Below are 18,670 nucleotides of genomic sequence, written 5' to 3'. Positions count from 1 at the left end.
TACCTCATATAGCTCGCTTGCTCGATTGCTCTCTCCCTCTCTCTCTCTTTCATATGCCAGAAGGATATTTTGGATCCCCTGGAGTTGGAGTTGTAGACTTGTGGTGGTTGCACACTGCCAGGCATGGGTGCTGGGGTCCAAACTTAGTTCCTCTGAAAGAACTGTGCACACTCTTAACTGCTGGGACCTCTCTCCAGCCCCAATCAGCCAGCTTTTTCTTTAAGACAGATAAACTATATTTTCAATTTTACATCTTATGTTTATTATGAGGACGGTTGGATGTGATCACTTTTACTGTTTTTTACCCCCTAGGGGATAGTGATCTTAGAAGAATGTCAACTTCCAAAAGACATTTTGAAAAAACAAATACATTTTTCAAACCAAGCAGTTTCATTAAACACTTCAGTGAATTCTCAGGTTCCCCAAAGGAGTGAAGAGCCTTTACCAGAACACGATTTTGAGATGTCACCAAGCAGCCCTACCCTACTTCTTCGAAACATAGAGAAACAGGTAAGCTTAGAGGAAGAGTGTCTGCTTTATGACATAACTTTATATACGTTTTTGCTTCTTAAACTATTTAGCAAGGTTTAGCAAGGTTTAGATATCAAATGTTCCTCCAGAAGTCACATGTGTTCAGCATTAGTTTCTATCTCATAGACCCAATCCTTGAGAGTGGATTGGATCATATAGATTCTGCGAAGATTAACCCACTGACAGATCTATAATTTGTTAGATTTGTTAGACGTTAAAAGGTAAGGTCTTGTTGGAGAAAGTAGGCCGCTGGGAAGATACTTTTAAAAACTAACACAATGGACAAATAGGCTTTATTTTAGGGATGCCAGAATGTGTTACTATAGGTAAATCAGTAACTACAATATAGCATATAAGTATTCTCAGGACAGAAATTCAGGATCTCACTGATGCTTAACTGTACTAAAGTTTGAACTGTTTCTTTGTAGAGTGCACAGTTGACTGAGATCATTAACAGTTTGATTGCCCCTCTCAACTTGTCTCCAACTTCATCACCCCTCTCCTCTAAGTCCTATAGCCACAAATGTCTGGCTAATGGCATTTCAAGGAGGTAGGTATTACTTGAGTAGTTAAACTTCTAAATTTAGCTTATTTTAATTTTGTTGATCTGTACCTACTACAGCCATTTTTCTTCTACATTAAGAATGGCAATAGTATAATCAGTATATCATGAGTACAGTTTCAGACAAAAATAAGTTCATAGAATTAATGTAATTTTAAAATATTTCCATGATGAAGTATAATTTCTAGGAATTTTAATGCTTCTAAAAATCATACCAGTGATAATATTAGTTATGGAAGTATTGCCTTATTACTATGACTTCCATTTTATACATTTTTATTTTTGATCTCCAGTTCACTGTTACTTGAAAAAGAAAGCTCCTAGATATAGTTGGGCATAGTAGATTGGTACATATCACCATAGTTTTACATTAATTTTGTTTACACTTTACATTATTAGTTACTTTGAGAACTTTATAATGTAACAAAAAGGAAAATGTCCTGATGAAAATCATTTTAAGTAGCCATTCACTAAATGGCATTAATTTTAAACAAAAATGTTTTCTTTACTTTTGATTTCTAATTGATTATTTGAAAGCATGTTTTAAAATATTTCTACAGTTTTGTTTATGCTGTTAAGTATTCCTAGTTCTACCATGAAAATAATTTTCCATTGATTTTACTTCATTTTTGACATAGTGTCGTTCTTTGCATCACTGATGCTTCACTTGGAAAGTAAGACTTTTTGGTTAATAAGGCAACTATGTTATTCTCATTTACAAGAATCCTGGTTTGGGGACTCGTGATGAAAGTCAATCACAGATGGAGTCATTAATGATGAATGAGCATTGTGGTTTCAGGCTAATACATTTTCTGTAACATTTTGCTTATCTCAATTATGTTTATTGCCATTACTATATTACTGAATATGTATGTGGATATTTACATATATATATTGTATAAGGCATCTATATATTCTTATTTTATAAAATTCTGGGTTGGGATTCTTATATAAAAATATATATTTCACATGTAATCTACAAATATTTGAGTGATGATAATATGGCACTGGTATGTAATTATGTACTCGTATATAATCTTGAACAAAAAATGCACCTGTGCTCTACTTGTGGTAGAGTGTAGTCTAGTTGAGGAAATAAATGATGTCACCATAACCATTCAGATAAATATATAATTTTAAACACTGATAAAATATTCTAAATAAAAATTTTGTTGCTAAAAATTTCATTTTGGAGCCAGGCGCACATAGTAACTCATGCCTATAATCCAAGCACTTGAGAGGCTGAGGCAAGAGGATTGCTAGTTTAAGGCCAGCCCCAAGTTATACAGTGAGACCTTGTCTTAAGAAACAGACAGGCTAGGGAGAGGCCTCAGAGATTAAGGACCTGAAGTTGGTTCCCAGCACCCATGACAAGTGGCTCACAACATGTAATTCTAGCTCCAGGGACTCAGACACTCTCTTCTGGACTCCACAGGCACCTGCACTCATGTGTTCACATACCTACATCTCTCTCTCTCTCTCACACACACACACACACACACACACACACACGCACACACACACACACACTTGGAGTTCATCTAATCTTGGAGTTCATCTAACCTCAATTTAGCTAAGTGATAGCATAATCTTGCATATTTTTCTCTATCACAGGAAGAAAATAGTCAAAATGAGCATAGTGGTGCATTTCTTTCATTCTAGCCACCTGCAAATTGGGTCAGGAGCATTGCAAGAGCTGGAAATGTGGCTTAGTCATAGCACACTTGCCTAGCATGTCTAAGGCTCAGCATTTAGTCAGTACTACTAAAAGAAAAGACATGGAACAGTCGATTTTTTTCATGGGTGGTTATCAATATTAGCAACAGTTGTGATTTACTAATGTTTTTACATATTATTTGTCTACTGTTTTAGACTTTTAACTAGCTTCAAAAACGTAGGGTTTCTTTAGTTTGTCCTGTTAAATTGTGGTTCTTGTTTTGGATCAGAAGAGATATATTATGAACATGAATTAACATTGAGTGAATGAAATATTTGTTGGCCATCTTTCATTGGCATAGGTATTGGTATAAGAAAATTACCTGAGGTGATGGGCTTTGAATTAGGACACATTGATTTTGGCTTGTAGTTTTAGAGGTTCACAGTTGGTTGCGATGATTAGCTTGAGGTTGGCAACCAGGCAGCACACAATGGCAAGAGTGTTTGGTGAAATAAATCAGGAACCATGGAGTGAGCAAAAAGGAAGACAGAGTCTGAGCTGTGAGGAGCCCTGTAAGAGCCCTTCTCAAGGTCATACCTCTTGTGGCTCAAGGACCTCTCTATGTCTTATTATTAAAGGTTCCACCACCTGTATGCCAGTCTGTATACCAACTCTTTAGTAAGTAGACATTTGGTAGACCCAGGATCCTTGTAGATAATTGAAATTCTTTTCTTTCTTTCTTTCTTTCTTTCTTTCTTTCTTTCTTTCTTTCTTTCTTTTTTTTTTTTTTTTTGCGACAGGGTTTTTCTGTATAGCCTTGGCTGTCCTGGACTCACTTTGTAGACCAGGCTGGCCTCACAAAGATCTGCCTGCCTCTGCCTCCCAAGTGCTGGGATTAAAGGTGTGACATTCTTAAAAGAATGTTGCGGGAGGCTGGGGAATATAAGTTGATATAGTGTTAGCCTGCATGAGGCTCTAGGTTCCATTTCCAGTAGGATATAAACTGGATATGGAGGCCCACACTTGTAATGGTAGCACTGAGGAATAGGGCAGAAGAATCAGGGTTTTGAGGCCAGTCTGGGATACAGGAGACCCTGTATTAATAATAATAATAATAATAATAATAATAAGAAGAAGAAGAAGAAGAAGAAAGAAAAGAAAAAAGAAATTGTACTTAGTTTTATTTACATCAGAATGTTGTTGCTCTAATGACTGCCTCCTTTAGTTTTGCTTCTCATGTAATTTGCCTCTGGATTAGAGCATGCAAAAAGTGGTATGGAGAGATGGCTTAGCAGTTAGCAGTGCTTGCTGCCCTGTCGAGAGGATCTGATTTCCTGATCCTAATAGCCATGTTTAATAGTTCATAAATGCCTGTGACTCATATTCCCAAGAGATCTTCTCTCTCCATAAGCATACACACACCTATAAGCACTTGCACACCATACTTAAAAATAAAAATCTTAAAATGAGAAATTCAAAACAGTATAAATACCTATATTGTAGTAAGAGACATTTTATAGAAGAGAAAGCCTCTCTTAAAAGTCATGTGAGTAAGCTTGCATACATGCACATATTAAAATCTCTTTTGGTTATATGGAGGCCTTTTGTCATTTTGGCTGCATTCTATGTAGTTGAAATGTCATGTAAGGAACCTCATGAATAAAATGTTTGTTTTTACATCAAACTGTACTCATTCTAGTTTTACATCACATTATATCATAATTTTGCATAGTATAGAAGAAATTTAAATTTTAAATTAGTCTTTACCTTTTATAGGTCACATAAAACTTACTATTTATGAAGTATATATTTTTAATATTCAGGTCATTGTTATAAGCATCTTAGTGAGCTCCTTTCAAACTGTTTTTAAATTCACTGTTATCATCTGGCAAACTTGTTTGTACACTTTTTGCTCATTGATTCCTGACCCTCATCTACTATTTGAGGCCATTGACTACCTGAAAATGATATGGCTGTAATTATCTTCTTAGCTTTCTTAATCCTGGCACTAAGGTCTAAAATGAGTCACTGAAAACCAAATAAGTATTATTAACTGTCCAAATAAATGAAGCATTGAATTCTGTCAATGGTGTAGTTACAAGTTTTTAGAACTAATATTCTAAAATGAACATAAGATGCTGTAAAGAGATCCTTGGGGTAGTATCTCTGAGAAAGTGCATTTCTATTTGAAACAAGGTCTAAATTTTTTGGTTTAATTTTTGCCTTAATAACCTCCAGAGTGGAGTATGAAATTAAATTCCAAATAAATCCTTACCATTCTATTTATTTCAATTAGTTGGAATTATTTCATATGAAATACAACTATTTCTTCTAATTGGGTATCATAGTTGAAAAGACACAGGCATGTTGTCAAAATAATCACAATATAAAGTCTTTTTACCATCATGATGTTTTAGTGGTCACTTGTCAATTATGAGAAATTTGTTTGGTAACAGTATTTTCCACGTCAGTGTTTTCTATATAATTTTGAATTCTGATGGATGCCACTAATTATTATATTAGCTAGATATGTGATACCAGTGGGGAAATAAACCTTCCCTGCTCTGTTTTTACAGCAGTGCCAGTAGGAGTTATTTTCATTGGTAAAACAGCTTTTTTTCTTTTTTATCTTTAAAGATGTAAGTGTAAAACTAACTTTATATAGGGGAATTTACTGGTATACTATTAAAATTACATCTGGAAAGTGTGTAATTATATAAGAACAGGTTTATTGTGTGCTATTAATTGGGAAAATGAAGATATAAAATTTGTTGTACAATAATTTCTTAGGAAAAACTATTTGAGGGACATAGAGCAAAATGTTAGTAAAAATAATCTTTCATCTTAAAAGGCAGGGTTGGAAAGTGTTTTTGCTTTCATTTTCATTGTGTGGTACGTGTGTGGGTTCCCTTGTGCACATGTGCCCAGGATGATTACAGAGTCAGAGGACAACTTTGGGGGTTGGTCTTCATCTACCTTTTGAGACAGGAATCTTCGCCAGGTAACCAGGTAGGCCCAGCTTCCAAGATGTGCCTGTATTCTATCATCATGCCATTGCTGGGCTTACAGGTACCTGATGCCACACCAGATTCCCTACATGGGTTCTGTGTAGTCCAAGCTCATGTTCTAATGCTTGTGAAGCTAACTCCCTGTTTCCTTAACTTTTCTCCCTTTTCTTTTTGTGTTTGCAGTAGGCTTTTCTTAACTCGGGTAAGATATAATATTTGACTGGCAATCAATATGTTTCTGCTTTTTGGGGTTTTGTTTGATTTGTTGTCTTCATGCTTTCAAGATATTCTCTTTAGGTAGGCATTGTGTTATATGCTTGTTCACAATTCTTCAGAGGATGGCATAGATGGATCATGAGTTCCAGGCCATGCCAGGTTGGGCCATAGTAAGTTTGACGCCAACTTTGGCTCCTGATGAGACCTGATGGACTAGGGTCAAATAGAAGGAAGACCTCACCTATCAGTGGACTAGGGGAGGGGCATAAGGGGAGAAGAGGGAGGGAGAGGGGGATTAGGAGAGGATGAGGGAGGGGGACACAGCTGGGACACAAAATTGGATAAATTGTAATAAATGATAATAATAAAAAAAACTTTTCTCAAAAACAACTACAAAAAGAAATAAAAAGTCCCATTTGAGGTAAATATCCAGATGTAATAATACAAACAGTACTATATAATCAGTTTCCTTTTTCTCCATGGAATATACAAATCTAACTATTTCTAGACTTAATTATTTTTAATATTTTGCTAACTTAAACTATTTCTATTTCTGATATGGTTTTTCACTTCAGAAATATTTTAAAAGCAAATTCTGATTATTGCTATTTTAACACTAAATAGTTCTGTATATTTCTGTGATGGACTATCATATTTTGTTGCCTTCGTCTTGAGTTTCTGAACCTCCTGACTTTTCTTCTTAAATACACATTACCCTACTAACCATAATTCATCATTGTTATGAAGTTCTCTACTCACATTCAACTTTTTATCCTTAAGACCATCTTTTTTAACTTTTAATTGATTCTTTGTGAATTTCACATTATGCACCCCATTCACACTTATCTCCCCATCCTCTCATATCTGTCCCCTGCCCTTATAACCTCCCCCTAAATTTAAAAAACACACAAGCCAAAATAAACAACAAAGCACAGAAAACATCTCATTGTAGAAGCTGTAGGGTGTCACAGTCTGTTCCCCTGCCCACACATCTTCACTTGCAGTGAGTCATTGGTCTGGTTCAAGGTCTCTGGCTTTTACCCTGGTGGTGCGGATAAGGGAGAGCTGGTGAACTGACAAGCTACCAACTGACTAGGCCTACCATCCAGGCCTAGACCCTGGGCTGAGTTGGCCCACCCCAACAACTATGTCATCTGTGAACTCTTGGAGTGCTTGAAAGAGCAGGTCCTGTAGATCCAAAGCTGCAGGACCTCCATGACACAGGACAACAACAAGATAGCTGGGAGGAGTCCTGGTGAGGAGTCAATATTAAGAGAATCTTTAAATAATATTTGTTAGAATCAGTAACCAACAAAATCGACATATTATATCTGGTTATTAAGTCTCCTAAGTCACTTTTGTTCTCAGGGGCCATGTTTACATGTATTAGAACTCTTAACACAAAATTAAGAGACTATAGTTTAAATATTTATTTTGTACTGTGAATTGAATCTAGTTTTATACATGCTAAGCAAGTGCCCTAACAATTGATATGTGTGTGTGTATGTACATACATACACACACACATTCCAGCCTTCTTTCTTTTGTTTTTGCTTTTTTTCTTTTTTAGAGACAGGATTTCTCTGTGTAGCTGTGGCTGTCCTGGAACTCTGTAGACCAGGCTGGCCTTGAACTCCGAGAGTCTGCCACTGTCTCCAAGTGCTAGGATTAAAGGTGTGTGACTCCACTATAGTGATCAATAGTAGCTTTCTATTTTATTGGGCTTTATACTTAAAAAAAAATTTCAGCTGGGCAGGGCAGTGCACACCTTTAATCCGAGCACTCAGGCAGGCAGAGGCAGGCTGATCACTGTGAGTTTGAGGCCAGCCTGGTCTACAAATCGAGTCCAGGGCAGCCAGTGCTACTAAGAAACCCTATCTCAAAAAAACAAAAACAAAAAAAAATCCCCTTTATCTGGTCATGGTGTCACTTGTCTGTGGTCCCAGCACTTTGTGCTTTCCACATTTGAGATAGGGTCTCACTAATTTGTCTAGGCTGGCCTTTGCCTTATTGGGTGTCCCACACAGGTCTTGAATTTACAGTCTGAGTCACTACGGAGGTTTCCTGAGTGGCTACAATTACTAACCCATGTCAGTAGGCCTGGCAAAAGACTTTGGGTGACAGTTACTATATTATTACTTATTGCTACAAATATTGCTGAAATAGTTTTTGAATGTATTGGTTACCTTCTCTGTTTAATTCTTTATGTTTTCATCAACATAAACTATCCAGGCTTCTTTTTGACTTTCTGTTTTCCCATTGCTTATGATTCTTGAATTTTTTTTTTTCATTTACTCTAAGAGAGTATTGTTACAGGTGTAATATGACTTAACAGCAATAGTACTGTTATAGAAAAACAGCATCTTTTTTGTGTGTTTGTGTGGTATGAATGTGTTAGGACATGATATTTATATGTATTCTTGGGGTTTTATGTTCATGCATTTAGAGGCCAGAGGTAGAAGCTGGGAGTCTTTCTCAAGCACTCTCCACCTTATTTTCAGAGACAAGGTCTCACTGAACCTGGAGTCCATCCATTTCACTGAGTTCTAGATTCCAGATAAGCCTGTCCCCTGCTCCAGTGTTGAAGTTATGAAAACAAAAAATAAAACAAAAACAAAACAGAGGCATTGCTGTGCTTGGCTTCTGAAAGGATGCCAGGGACCCAGACTCAGGCACTTGTGCTTCTATAATAGGTATTTTACAGACTGAGCTATTTCTCTAACCATCAGAAGAACTGTGTCTTATATTCACCTGCAAGCGCCAAGTGTACTTGAGTCAAATAGCATTATTATAGCTTATATATTGAATACTATCATCACATATAATAGCATTATTCCTTCCAAGTGGAGCTTATGGGGTATATCAAAGATAAAGGGACCAGATAGAGACCTCGAGTCAATGTTTCCATGTTCTTTGTCACCATTAAAGAAATAAATACATAAGAAATTTAGAATAAGTTTATTATAAGGCAGAGTTACATGGTAAAACAGTAATAGCTGGCTTCTCAGAAAGAAATATATCCCAAATCTCCAATAGCTTCTTTTATGCCCAAACTTAAAATGAAAGGGAGGATTATTCTTGAGTTAAGGTAGAGGAAAGGGAAGGAGTTTGAGGAAGTAGTTTGTGGGGGGGGGGTGGCCTGGTGTAGAATTAACCCAACCCTCTGCCCTGGTTGGGTTTTTTTACATGGTGTCAGATACATAATAGAAGCAAGCAAATTTGCAAGGCTAATGACATGGAGATGTAATTATAATGAAGCAAAGGAGAGTTCCCAGTTGTTCAGCAGGTTTTGAGTGGTCATGTAGTGCTCTGCTGTACTCCACTACAGTTGTATCACCCTTTAGCTAGTTTGCAGTTTGTCACTTTATTTCTGGGTCTACCTAGCCTATCTCCAATTCACTTGTTAGTATTAGACTATTAAGTAAACCTGTCTTGGTCTGCATAAAGTTGAAATTGGTACCTGTTGTATGTGAAAAGCTTATTTATATTAGCACATAAATATTTTACTTTATTTTATTATATATAATATATATTATACTATGTATATGTAAATATGTGACATACTAATATAAGTGAAGTTAAATGTGTCAACATAAAACAGCTCTCCAAAATTCCTAAGACACAGTTTATTACATCTAGAGTAATTACATCTAGAAACAGACTTGGGTTGCCTTGAATGATATATTCCACTGTTGAAACAATTCATGGATGTTTTCATGAACAAAAGAAAGTCATACATCAAAGCACTCACCATTACAGGGCTGGAGACTCAAGTAGGCCAGTCACAGCCAAGCAGGGCATCTCGGGGCTTTCAGGGCTTTCTCTTGACATCCTCAGTGTTTGTGTTGTAGAAGCTGGTGGTCTGCTAATACCTGAATTATTAATCTAGTCTAAAGGTTTTACTGCGATTCAGAATAAAAATAGTTCAGATTTAGAGATAGATCACAAATTGCTGTTAAAGGAATAAAGACACTCCCAAAAAATACTTTTTTCTTGAGCTGTAACATTCCAACATAATCATCAAGTTGTAACCTGTCATTCAGTTTGTAAAATCTTCAAAATAGATGTTCTTTTCTTTCCTGGGAACTTGAGTTCACAGAACCTTAAATTAATGTTAAAATTCGTTATAAAGAGTAATTTTAATACTATATTTTCCATGTATAGCTTATTTCATTATTTTATAGTTGTAACTTATATATCATAAGTTTAAAAAAAATTTAAACTATAATAGGATTGTAGCTGTTTCAGAATTCACTGAAATTTGGTATGCAGTAGACTTGCTTATTTAAGGAAATGAAAGATGCAGTGAGGAGACCTTGGTACTTTTTAAGCATTTGTTTTTGATGTACTTCAACCACATGCAAAAAGAAACTGGCATAAATAGTTAAACTGTGTTCTATGTTAATTATTGATTTGTAAAGAACATTATTTTATACTAAAGAACATTTTAACTTAACATTTTAACATTTAACATTTAACTTTGCAGCAGAAAATAGAAATTATTTTATATTTTACTATGTAGTTCTTTGTTAATGTCAATTATTTTACCTATTGTTATCACAAAATTGAAAATGAAAACTCTTCTATCACAATAAACCATGAAAATTTGCATATAGTTTTCTGTCTTTTTGTTCATTTTATTTTACCCCCATCTCCAATTATTTCATACATTTCAGTGCTTCAGAGAATTTAGATGAGCTCTCTTCCTCCAGTAGCTGGTTACTTAATCAGAAGCACAGTAAGAAAAGGAGAAAAGACAGGACAAGATTGAAATCTCCATCCTTGGCTATCATGAGTACAGCTGCCCGAACAAGGCCCCTTCAAAGTTTCCATAAAAGAAAACTCTACAGATTGAGTCCCACTTTTTACTGGACTCCTCAGGTAAGGCTGCATTTGGGAAAACATGAAGAAAGATTTCACTGCCAGTATATTTTCAGTACTACTGGATGTGAGTTATACACAGATACTTAAAATAATTATATATAAAAAACTTTAAAATATAGTTTATAAATTAGATAACAGATAGTGAAAATAAAATTGGGATTTAATAATTTTTTAAACAAAGCAGTATTTTCTGTATACTCTGAATTTTCTCTTATTCTGTTTTTTAAAGAAATAATTGTTGTTTTCTTTGCTGCTGGAGACTTCACATGGCCCCTGCATACTAAGCCTGCACTCTATACTGAGCCATTATGACTGCACCCCTGGTTTAAAAAAATAAATATATATTGCTGTTTTGTAAGTAAATTAAAGTAATTTTTTTAAGGAAATTAAATGTCAAGGTGATTTTTTAAAATATGCAGGTAAGGGTAACAATGAAATGTACTACATTATCTGTGTTAGAAATATTTGCTCAGGTAAACAAAGGTTTAAGGTTAGTGTGGATTACTAAACCACAGATGATGATGCAGTCATGCCAAAGGATGCAGGAGCTAGCCTGAATACATTTCTTCTAGCCAAATGTGGAATATTTGAGTATCAACCATTTTAACTCCTTCCCTTCCTCCTTGCTTGTTTGCTTTCTACCTTCCTTCTGTCCCTACCTCCATCCCTCCCTTCTATTCCTTTCTTGATTCTCCCTCCCTCCCCCTTCTTTTTCCTCCATCCTTTCCTCTTTCTCTCCTTCCCTTCTGAAACAGGGTCTTATGTACCTTATACAGCCTTAATTTGCTCTTGTAGTAAAGGATGATCTTAAAGTGATCCTCCTGTTTCTACTTCTGGAGCGCCTGGATTATGAGTATGCTGGGAGTTGAAAACAAGCTCTATGAATGTTTTATAAGAGTGTTTGACAAGTATTCATAAAGACCCAAGATTTAGGCCCAGAATTTCATAAAACTGGGCATAGTGACACATACCTGTAATCTCAGCATTTGGGATGTAAAGGCAAGATGATGAAAAGTTCAAGGACATCCTAGGTCATATAGTGAGTTTCAAGACTTTATTGCCAGATAAGAAAGTGTCTCAAAGCAAAACAACACAAAACAAAAACCCATGACTCGACACTGATGACACATAGAAAAGATGGCCTGGCAGGTAAACATGTATGTAGACAGGGCAGGGTGTTAATAAATGCAGAATGGATGATAAAATGAAAGATGACTGAGCAAGAATAGTGAGTGACTGACTAATAACAATCTGGGGTCAAGGTTGAGGAGGAGACTGTAGACAGGATATCTGTATAGACTTAAAAGTACAACTACCTTTTCTGCCTGTTGTCAGGGGTTTATAATAATTTTATTATAGACAATCAGAATCTATTTTACTCGTTATCAAAGCCAGAAAAACATATTAGAAAGATACAGTATTAGGCAGGGAGGTAGAATTCTAGTTTAAACATGAGTAATGATTAGACAAAGCCAAGTTTAGAAATATGCTACTAAGAAACAACTGGCTTGGAATACGTAAAGGTTCTCAATGTATTGTCATGAAGAATTGTTAATTGTGATATTGAGAAATATGACAGAGTAATCTAATGTGTGATCCAGAGCAGAATATTGTCAGAGGGACAGTTTTCTTGGAACAATGAGAGAACTAAAGTATGGTTAATAGAATGAATAAAAATACTTATGAGGTTGGGGATATAGCTCAGTGGTGAAACATCTGCCTACTGTCTATAAACTGTATTTTGGCTTCATCCTCAGCACTGCAAGCAAACAAACAAAAAGCCAGTGTTGAATTTTCTGAATGTGATACTGTTTTGTTGTTCTGTAAGAAACTAATCTACTCTAGGAATCACCCACTGAGATATTAAATGTTAGTGGCTAATACATATAATAAACTAACTGCTGTGCATCTAGACTGGTATTAGTTCTGTGTCCTTTAGAGAATTGAGGGTACAAATATATAAGTACATTTCTATATACTCACTGGTTGATATACTGCAATTGAGAGAAGTAACAAGTCAATGAAGAGGCACAGGAAGTGTCCTTGTAGTCAAGAGGATGTAGGAAGTAGTTAGCTAATCATCAGCTCTTCTGTAACAACCAGGGGGTAATGTTTGAATCCTTAAATATCATGTTGTTATGGGCATTTCCAGGACCTATGGTTTCAGTTCCAGCATACAAAGAAAGTAGACAATATTAGTCCTGTCTTTAGTCTAAAACAGTGAGCAATTTAAAAGCTAGTTTCTTTTTTTTGAGATTGTCAGGCTAATTGCTACCCTGAACTATTGAAAGATGGTAACTTCCAGTCTGTTTCCAGATGCAGAAGCCACATGGTACACTAAGCAGAGTTTTGAATGGACCTCCATTCATTCATGGACTCACCTATTTACAGCTTAAAGCTAAGAGGGGATGGATAATGGGTCTAGCATGTAAGGAGGAAAAGAACCAATGTGAAATGGGTTTAGGCATTCTCTGTAACAAAGATTCTTCTTTTCCATTTTTATTACCAGTAGTCTCTTCCTTAAGAGAAGTAGGTGTTTTGTTTGTGTGCAAATTGGGAACATTAAATGTATAGCTTATGGACATAGATAACACTAAAAGGTGAGATGTAATCACGAGATTAAGAATACTTCCTTTTTCACACACTTGACTACAAAGCTAAAAGAGGCCCTGTACAAGACAAGTGTATAGCTGCAGACAGGATGAATCTGAAGGGAACCAGAAGTGACCCAGGAGGTGGAAGCCTTACATACTGGCGATGTATTGTTTTCTACTTAATTCTCTTTGGCTTTTTCTTTTTTCTTGGCTTTGTTTCTCTTGGTCTGCTATAATGGTTATTTTGTCTATATTTTTAGTCTTATTTCTGTTGTACTTTCTGTTATGCTTTCCATGCTCTTACTATTAACTCTTGTTCACGTTCTCTCTTACCCCTTTCCAAATCTCTACTTTTTAGAACTTATCATTAGCAGTAACTTTGACATCAGTAACTTTTAAACTTCCATGTTTTTATAATTACGGTCTGAGACCTTTTATAATCTTACTAAGGATGTAGGTTAAGTAGTCATTTGCATTTTAATACATCTGAACAAGTAATTGTTTTGTTATTAATCTCTGCTTCATCTCCTTAAAAGAGTAATAAGCCCAAGAGAAAACTGCCCTCTCAAAAATATATAAAGAAAATAAAAAATACATGTACATCTCAATAGATGCCTGAGTCACACTATAAAACTGGAGAAGTATGAAAAATTTAGCCAGTATGACTCTTTAATTCCTCAATAGGTAAAACCAAAGATGCTGATACAGTTGCAATGTAAGAAAAAAATTCAAAAGCCTACTTTAAACATGATCAATGACTTTAAAAAGGAAGGTCTGAAGAAGCAGGTCACTGAAGTGTGGACATCAATTCAGGACCTAGATATAAAAAGTTTGCAACATAGATTAGAAATTAGCAGAAAGATGGAAATTAAACAAAACAGTAAATAATAACAGCAATAAATAATAATAATAATAATAAACCAATGGAAACCAATAGACTAGGCCACCAATAGACTAGGTCAAAGCAAAAGAAACAACACTAGGGTTTAAAAACAAAGTCAAGAGTACAGTTAAAGAAACAGAAACAAAACCGATGCCCATGACTTTGAGAAACTTTGGGGCATAATCCAGAGACCTAAGTGTACAAGTAATAGAGGAATTGAGTTGGAAGCTAAAGGCATAGAAAACCTATCCAATTACAGAGTAACAGAAAGATTCTCAAACCCAATGATACAGACAAACAGGGATTGGAGGCATTAAGAATTCCTAATATTCTTCTGTTGAGAATTCTGTTTACCTCTGTACCCCATTTACAGAGGAATATCGAATGGCAGAGAAACAAAGAAATGTTCAAGGTTCTTAGTCATCCAGAAAATGCAAATCAAAACAACCCTGAGATTCTATCTTACATCCATCAGAATGGCTAAGAGAAAAAACTCAAGGGACAACATATAATGGGGAGGTTGTAGAGAAAGGGGAGCCCTCTTCCATTGCTGGTAGGAATGTAAACTTGTACAACCACTTTGGAAATCACTCTGGCGCTTTCTTAGATAATTAGGAATAGCACTACCTCAAGATCCAGCTATACCACTTCCTGGGCATATATCTAAAAGATGTTCAACCATACAACAAGGACATTTGCTCAACTCTGTTTATAAAATCTGGAAACAACCTACATGTCCTTGAACTGAAGAATGGATACAGAAATTGTGGTACATTTGCACAATGGAATACTACTCAGCAATTAAAAGCAAGGATCATGAAATTTGTAGGGAAATGGATGGAACTAGAAAAGATCATCCTGATTGAGGTAACCCAGAAACAGAAAGACACTCATGGTATATACTCACTTATAAGTGGATATTAGCTATATAATATAGGCTAAACAATATAAAACCTATGGTCTTAAAGAAGCTGAACAACAAGGAGGACCCTAGAGAAGATGCTTAAGCCTCATTCAGAAGGGCAAACAGGATAGACATTGGAAGTAGGAGAAAACAGGGAATAGGACAGGAGCCTATCACAGAGGACCTCTGAAACACTATACCCATCAGGTATCCAAGCAGAGGCTGAGACTCATAGCCATATAAGCAGAGTGCAGGGAGTCTTATGAAAGAAGAGGAAGATAGAAGGACCTAGAGGGGACAGGAGCTCCACAAGGAGAGCAAAAGAACCAAAAAAAAAAAAAAAAATCTGAGCCCAGGGGTCTTTTCTGAGACTGATACTCCAACCAAAGACCATACATGGAGAGGACCTAGACTCAACTGCTCAGATGTAACCCATGGGCAGCTCAGTCTCCATGGGAGTTGTTAGTAAGGAGAGCAGGGGAAGTCACTGGCATGAACTCGGTTGTCTACTCTTTGATTACCTCCCCCTGGTGAGGTGGTCATACTAGGCCACAGAGAAAGAATCCAGACAGTCCTGATGAGATCTGATGGACTAGGGTCAGAGAGTAGGGGAGGAGGACCTCCCTTATCAGTGGACTAGGAGAAGGGACGTGGTGCGGGGAGACAGAGGGAGAGTGGGACTGGGAGGAGATGAAGGAGGGGGCTATAGCTGGGATACAAAATTAATAAATTATAAATAATAATAATAAAACAGCAGAAAAAAAAATTCCTAATAAAGAGGAGGCACATGCCTTTAATCCCAGCACTCAGGGATGAAGCGACAGGTGGATCTCTGTGGGTTTGAAGCCAGCCTGGTCTACAAAAGTGAGTCCAGGACAGGGGCTCTTCTTACACAAAGAAAAAAAAAAAAAAAAGAAATACGGCAAGACTAGAAGCTCCCCCTGTCATATCATAGTTAAATGCAAATAGAACAAAGAAGAATATTAAATGCTTGAGAAAGCTATGTGTGGTGTCACATACCTGTTATCCTAGCACTTAGGAAATTGAAACAGGTGGAGTTTGGTCACTTTTGAGTTTGTAGTATGTTGAGAATACATGAAGGGTAACATAGCAAGGATATATGAAAATGAAAACCAAATGCCAAACACAGCAAAACAAAAACAAATAACAAAATGCTACTAGAGAAAAATACCAAGATACTTCCAAAGGCATTTCCATCAGAAAACATTAGACCTGTCCTCCCAACAAAAGCTTGAAAAGCTGAAAGGCATCTGAAAATTATTTATCTATCTATCATCTATCTATCCATCTATGTATCATCTGTCTCTCTCTCTCTCTCTCTCTCTCTCTCTCTCTCTATCCATCTATCCTTAGATAGAGAGGGAATTATGCTATGTTTTTCCTCATTTCAGGGCTTTTATTAAAAAAGATGTTGAATTTGGTCTAAGGCTTTTTCTGTATCTATTGAGACAATCATGCAATTTATATCGAGTTTTATACATGTAATGTAATATAATTAGCTTATGTTAAACCATTCCTAAATCTCTGGAATGAAACCAGCTTGTTTGTGGTGAACCACATGCACAGGCACATGCACACGCATAACAAATGTATAGCCAAAAATATCAAAAGTGGAGAAAAATAAAAGTATTTTCCCTAAAATGAAAACCAGGGCAAAGATATCCACTCTCTCCATTCTTATCTAATACATCACTGGTATTTTTATCTAGATCAACACAGCATGGGAAAAAATGAAATGTATACAACCTAAAAATAGGAGAACTATTGAACTAGTAATTCAATCTTATTTGCAAAAATTTTGATATTATACTTTAAAAACCTTGATAAAAACTACCCCATGGAATATTTAGATATGATAAACATTTTCAACACATAGTGGAGATGTTACAGAAAGTCAACATATAAAATGTTGTTATTTTTCAATATATAATCACAGTCATGCTGAGAAGAAAATCAGGAAAATAATCCCTTTCACATTAGCCTCAAATACAAAACTAAAGAAGCAGTCCTAACCATAGAAGTGGGAGAGAGCTAAAATAAAAATTGTAACAAACACACACACACACACAAACACACAAACCAGGGACTCTCTCTGACATGAACTCAGAGGCTGGCTCTTTGATCATCTTCCCCTGAGGAGGGTACAGCTTTACCAGGCCTCAGAGGAAGACAATGCAGCCAGTCCTGATGAGACTTGATAGACTAGAGTCAGATGAAAGGGGAAGAGGACCTCCCGTATCAGTGGACTTGGGGAGGGTCATGGGAGGAGATGAAGGAGGCAGGGTGGGACTGGGAGACAGCTGGGATACAAAGTGAACAAACTGCAATTAATAAAAAATGAACAAATTTTTAAAAACTGATGAAAGAAACCAAGAAATATTGTGGAACTTGGGAAGACATCCTATGCTCATTGATCAAGAGAGTTAACATTGTAAAACTGTGTATACTACTCAAAGTTCTTTCTAGATCCAATGCAGTCCTTATCAAAATTTCAGTGACGTTCTTTACAGAAAGAGTAATTCTATAACTAAATGGATCTCCAAAAGCCAAAGCAGTTCTAAACAAAAAGAACAATGTTAGAAGTATCAAATACCTGATTTCAAATTATAGAACAGAGTCATGCTGCCAAAGACTCAGGTAAACACTGGAATAAAACCAGAATATATACCACTGGGGAGGAAGAGAAGACCAAGAAATGGACCCATACAGCTAAAGACATCTTATTTTCAAGAGCAGTTCAAAACAAAATTTATAGAAAATACATCTTTAACAAATGGTACTGTGAAAACTGGTTCACATGTGGCCAGAAAGGGCTACATAATTAGACCATGTCTCAAGAAAAAAACAAAACAAAATAAAAAACTAACTCAGAATATATATAAAGAGCTCACAAAACAGAGCATCAAATCCTCTCCCACCATCCAGTCAATAAATGGGCGAATGAATTGTACATTCAGTTCTTAAAAGAAGTACAATTGGCCAATAAATATGTAGGAAAATGGTCAGCATCCTTAGGCATCAGGAAAATGCAAATCAGAATTGAACATTCCCATCTCACCTTAGTCACAATGGCAATCATCAGAATACTCAGGAACAGAAATTCTGGCAAATATAGATGACTAAGCAGCTTACATATATCATTAGTGGAATATAAACTAATGCCACCACCATGAAAATCAATATTGGATAGTGCTCAAAAAACTAAAAATAACATAATATCATGTTCTACTATACACTCTTAGGCATTACATGAAGAAATCCAAGTCAGCATGCTGCTAAGAAAACTATATCTCTGCTTATCCAAGTAATTTCATCAACCTATCTTTCCATAGGTTAATGGACAAAGAGAATACACATACACACACACACATGCACACGTATGCTCTCACATGAGAGCTCTCACAGATAGC

At 36.0% G+C, this 18,670-nt stretch overlaps 1 protein-coding gene across 8 annotated transcripts in view; it reads left to right on the top strand.

Annotated features, from left to right (window-relative positions):
* Nucleotides 1-18,670, top strand: part of Kansl1l (KAT8 regulatory NSL complex subunit 1 like) — a 100,479-nt gene that overhangs the window by 43,567 nt on the left and 38,242 nt on the right. For 5 of the 8 annotated variants that reach the window (XM_021655693.2, XM_060368548.1, XM_021655692.2 and 2 more), the window contains exons 4-6: nt 313-510; nt 960-1,081; nt 10,651-10,855. In XM_021655693.2, coding sequence (XP_021511368.1) covers nt 313-510; nt 960-1,081; nt 10,651-10,855 — 525 coding nt within the window. The remainder of the gene's footprint in view (nt 1-312; nt 511-959; nt 1,082-10,650; nt 10,856-18,670) is intronic. The other 3 variants (XM_060368552.1, XM_060368550.1, XM_060368549.1) reach the window with 2 other exon arrangements.

The sequence above is a fragment of the Meriones unguiculatus genome, chromosome 15, assembly GCF_030254825.1.
Source record: "Meriones unguiculatus strain TT.TT164.6M chromosome 15, Bangor_MerUng_6.1, whole genome shotgun sequence".
Taxonomy (NCBI): domain Eukaryota; kingdom Metazoa; phylum Chordata; class Mammalia; order Rodentia; family Muridae; genus Meriones; species Meriones unguiculatus.
Note: the sequence above shows the minus strand (reverse complement) of the source record. Positions and strands in the feature narration are given on the sequence as shown.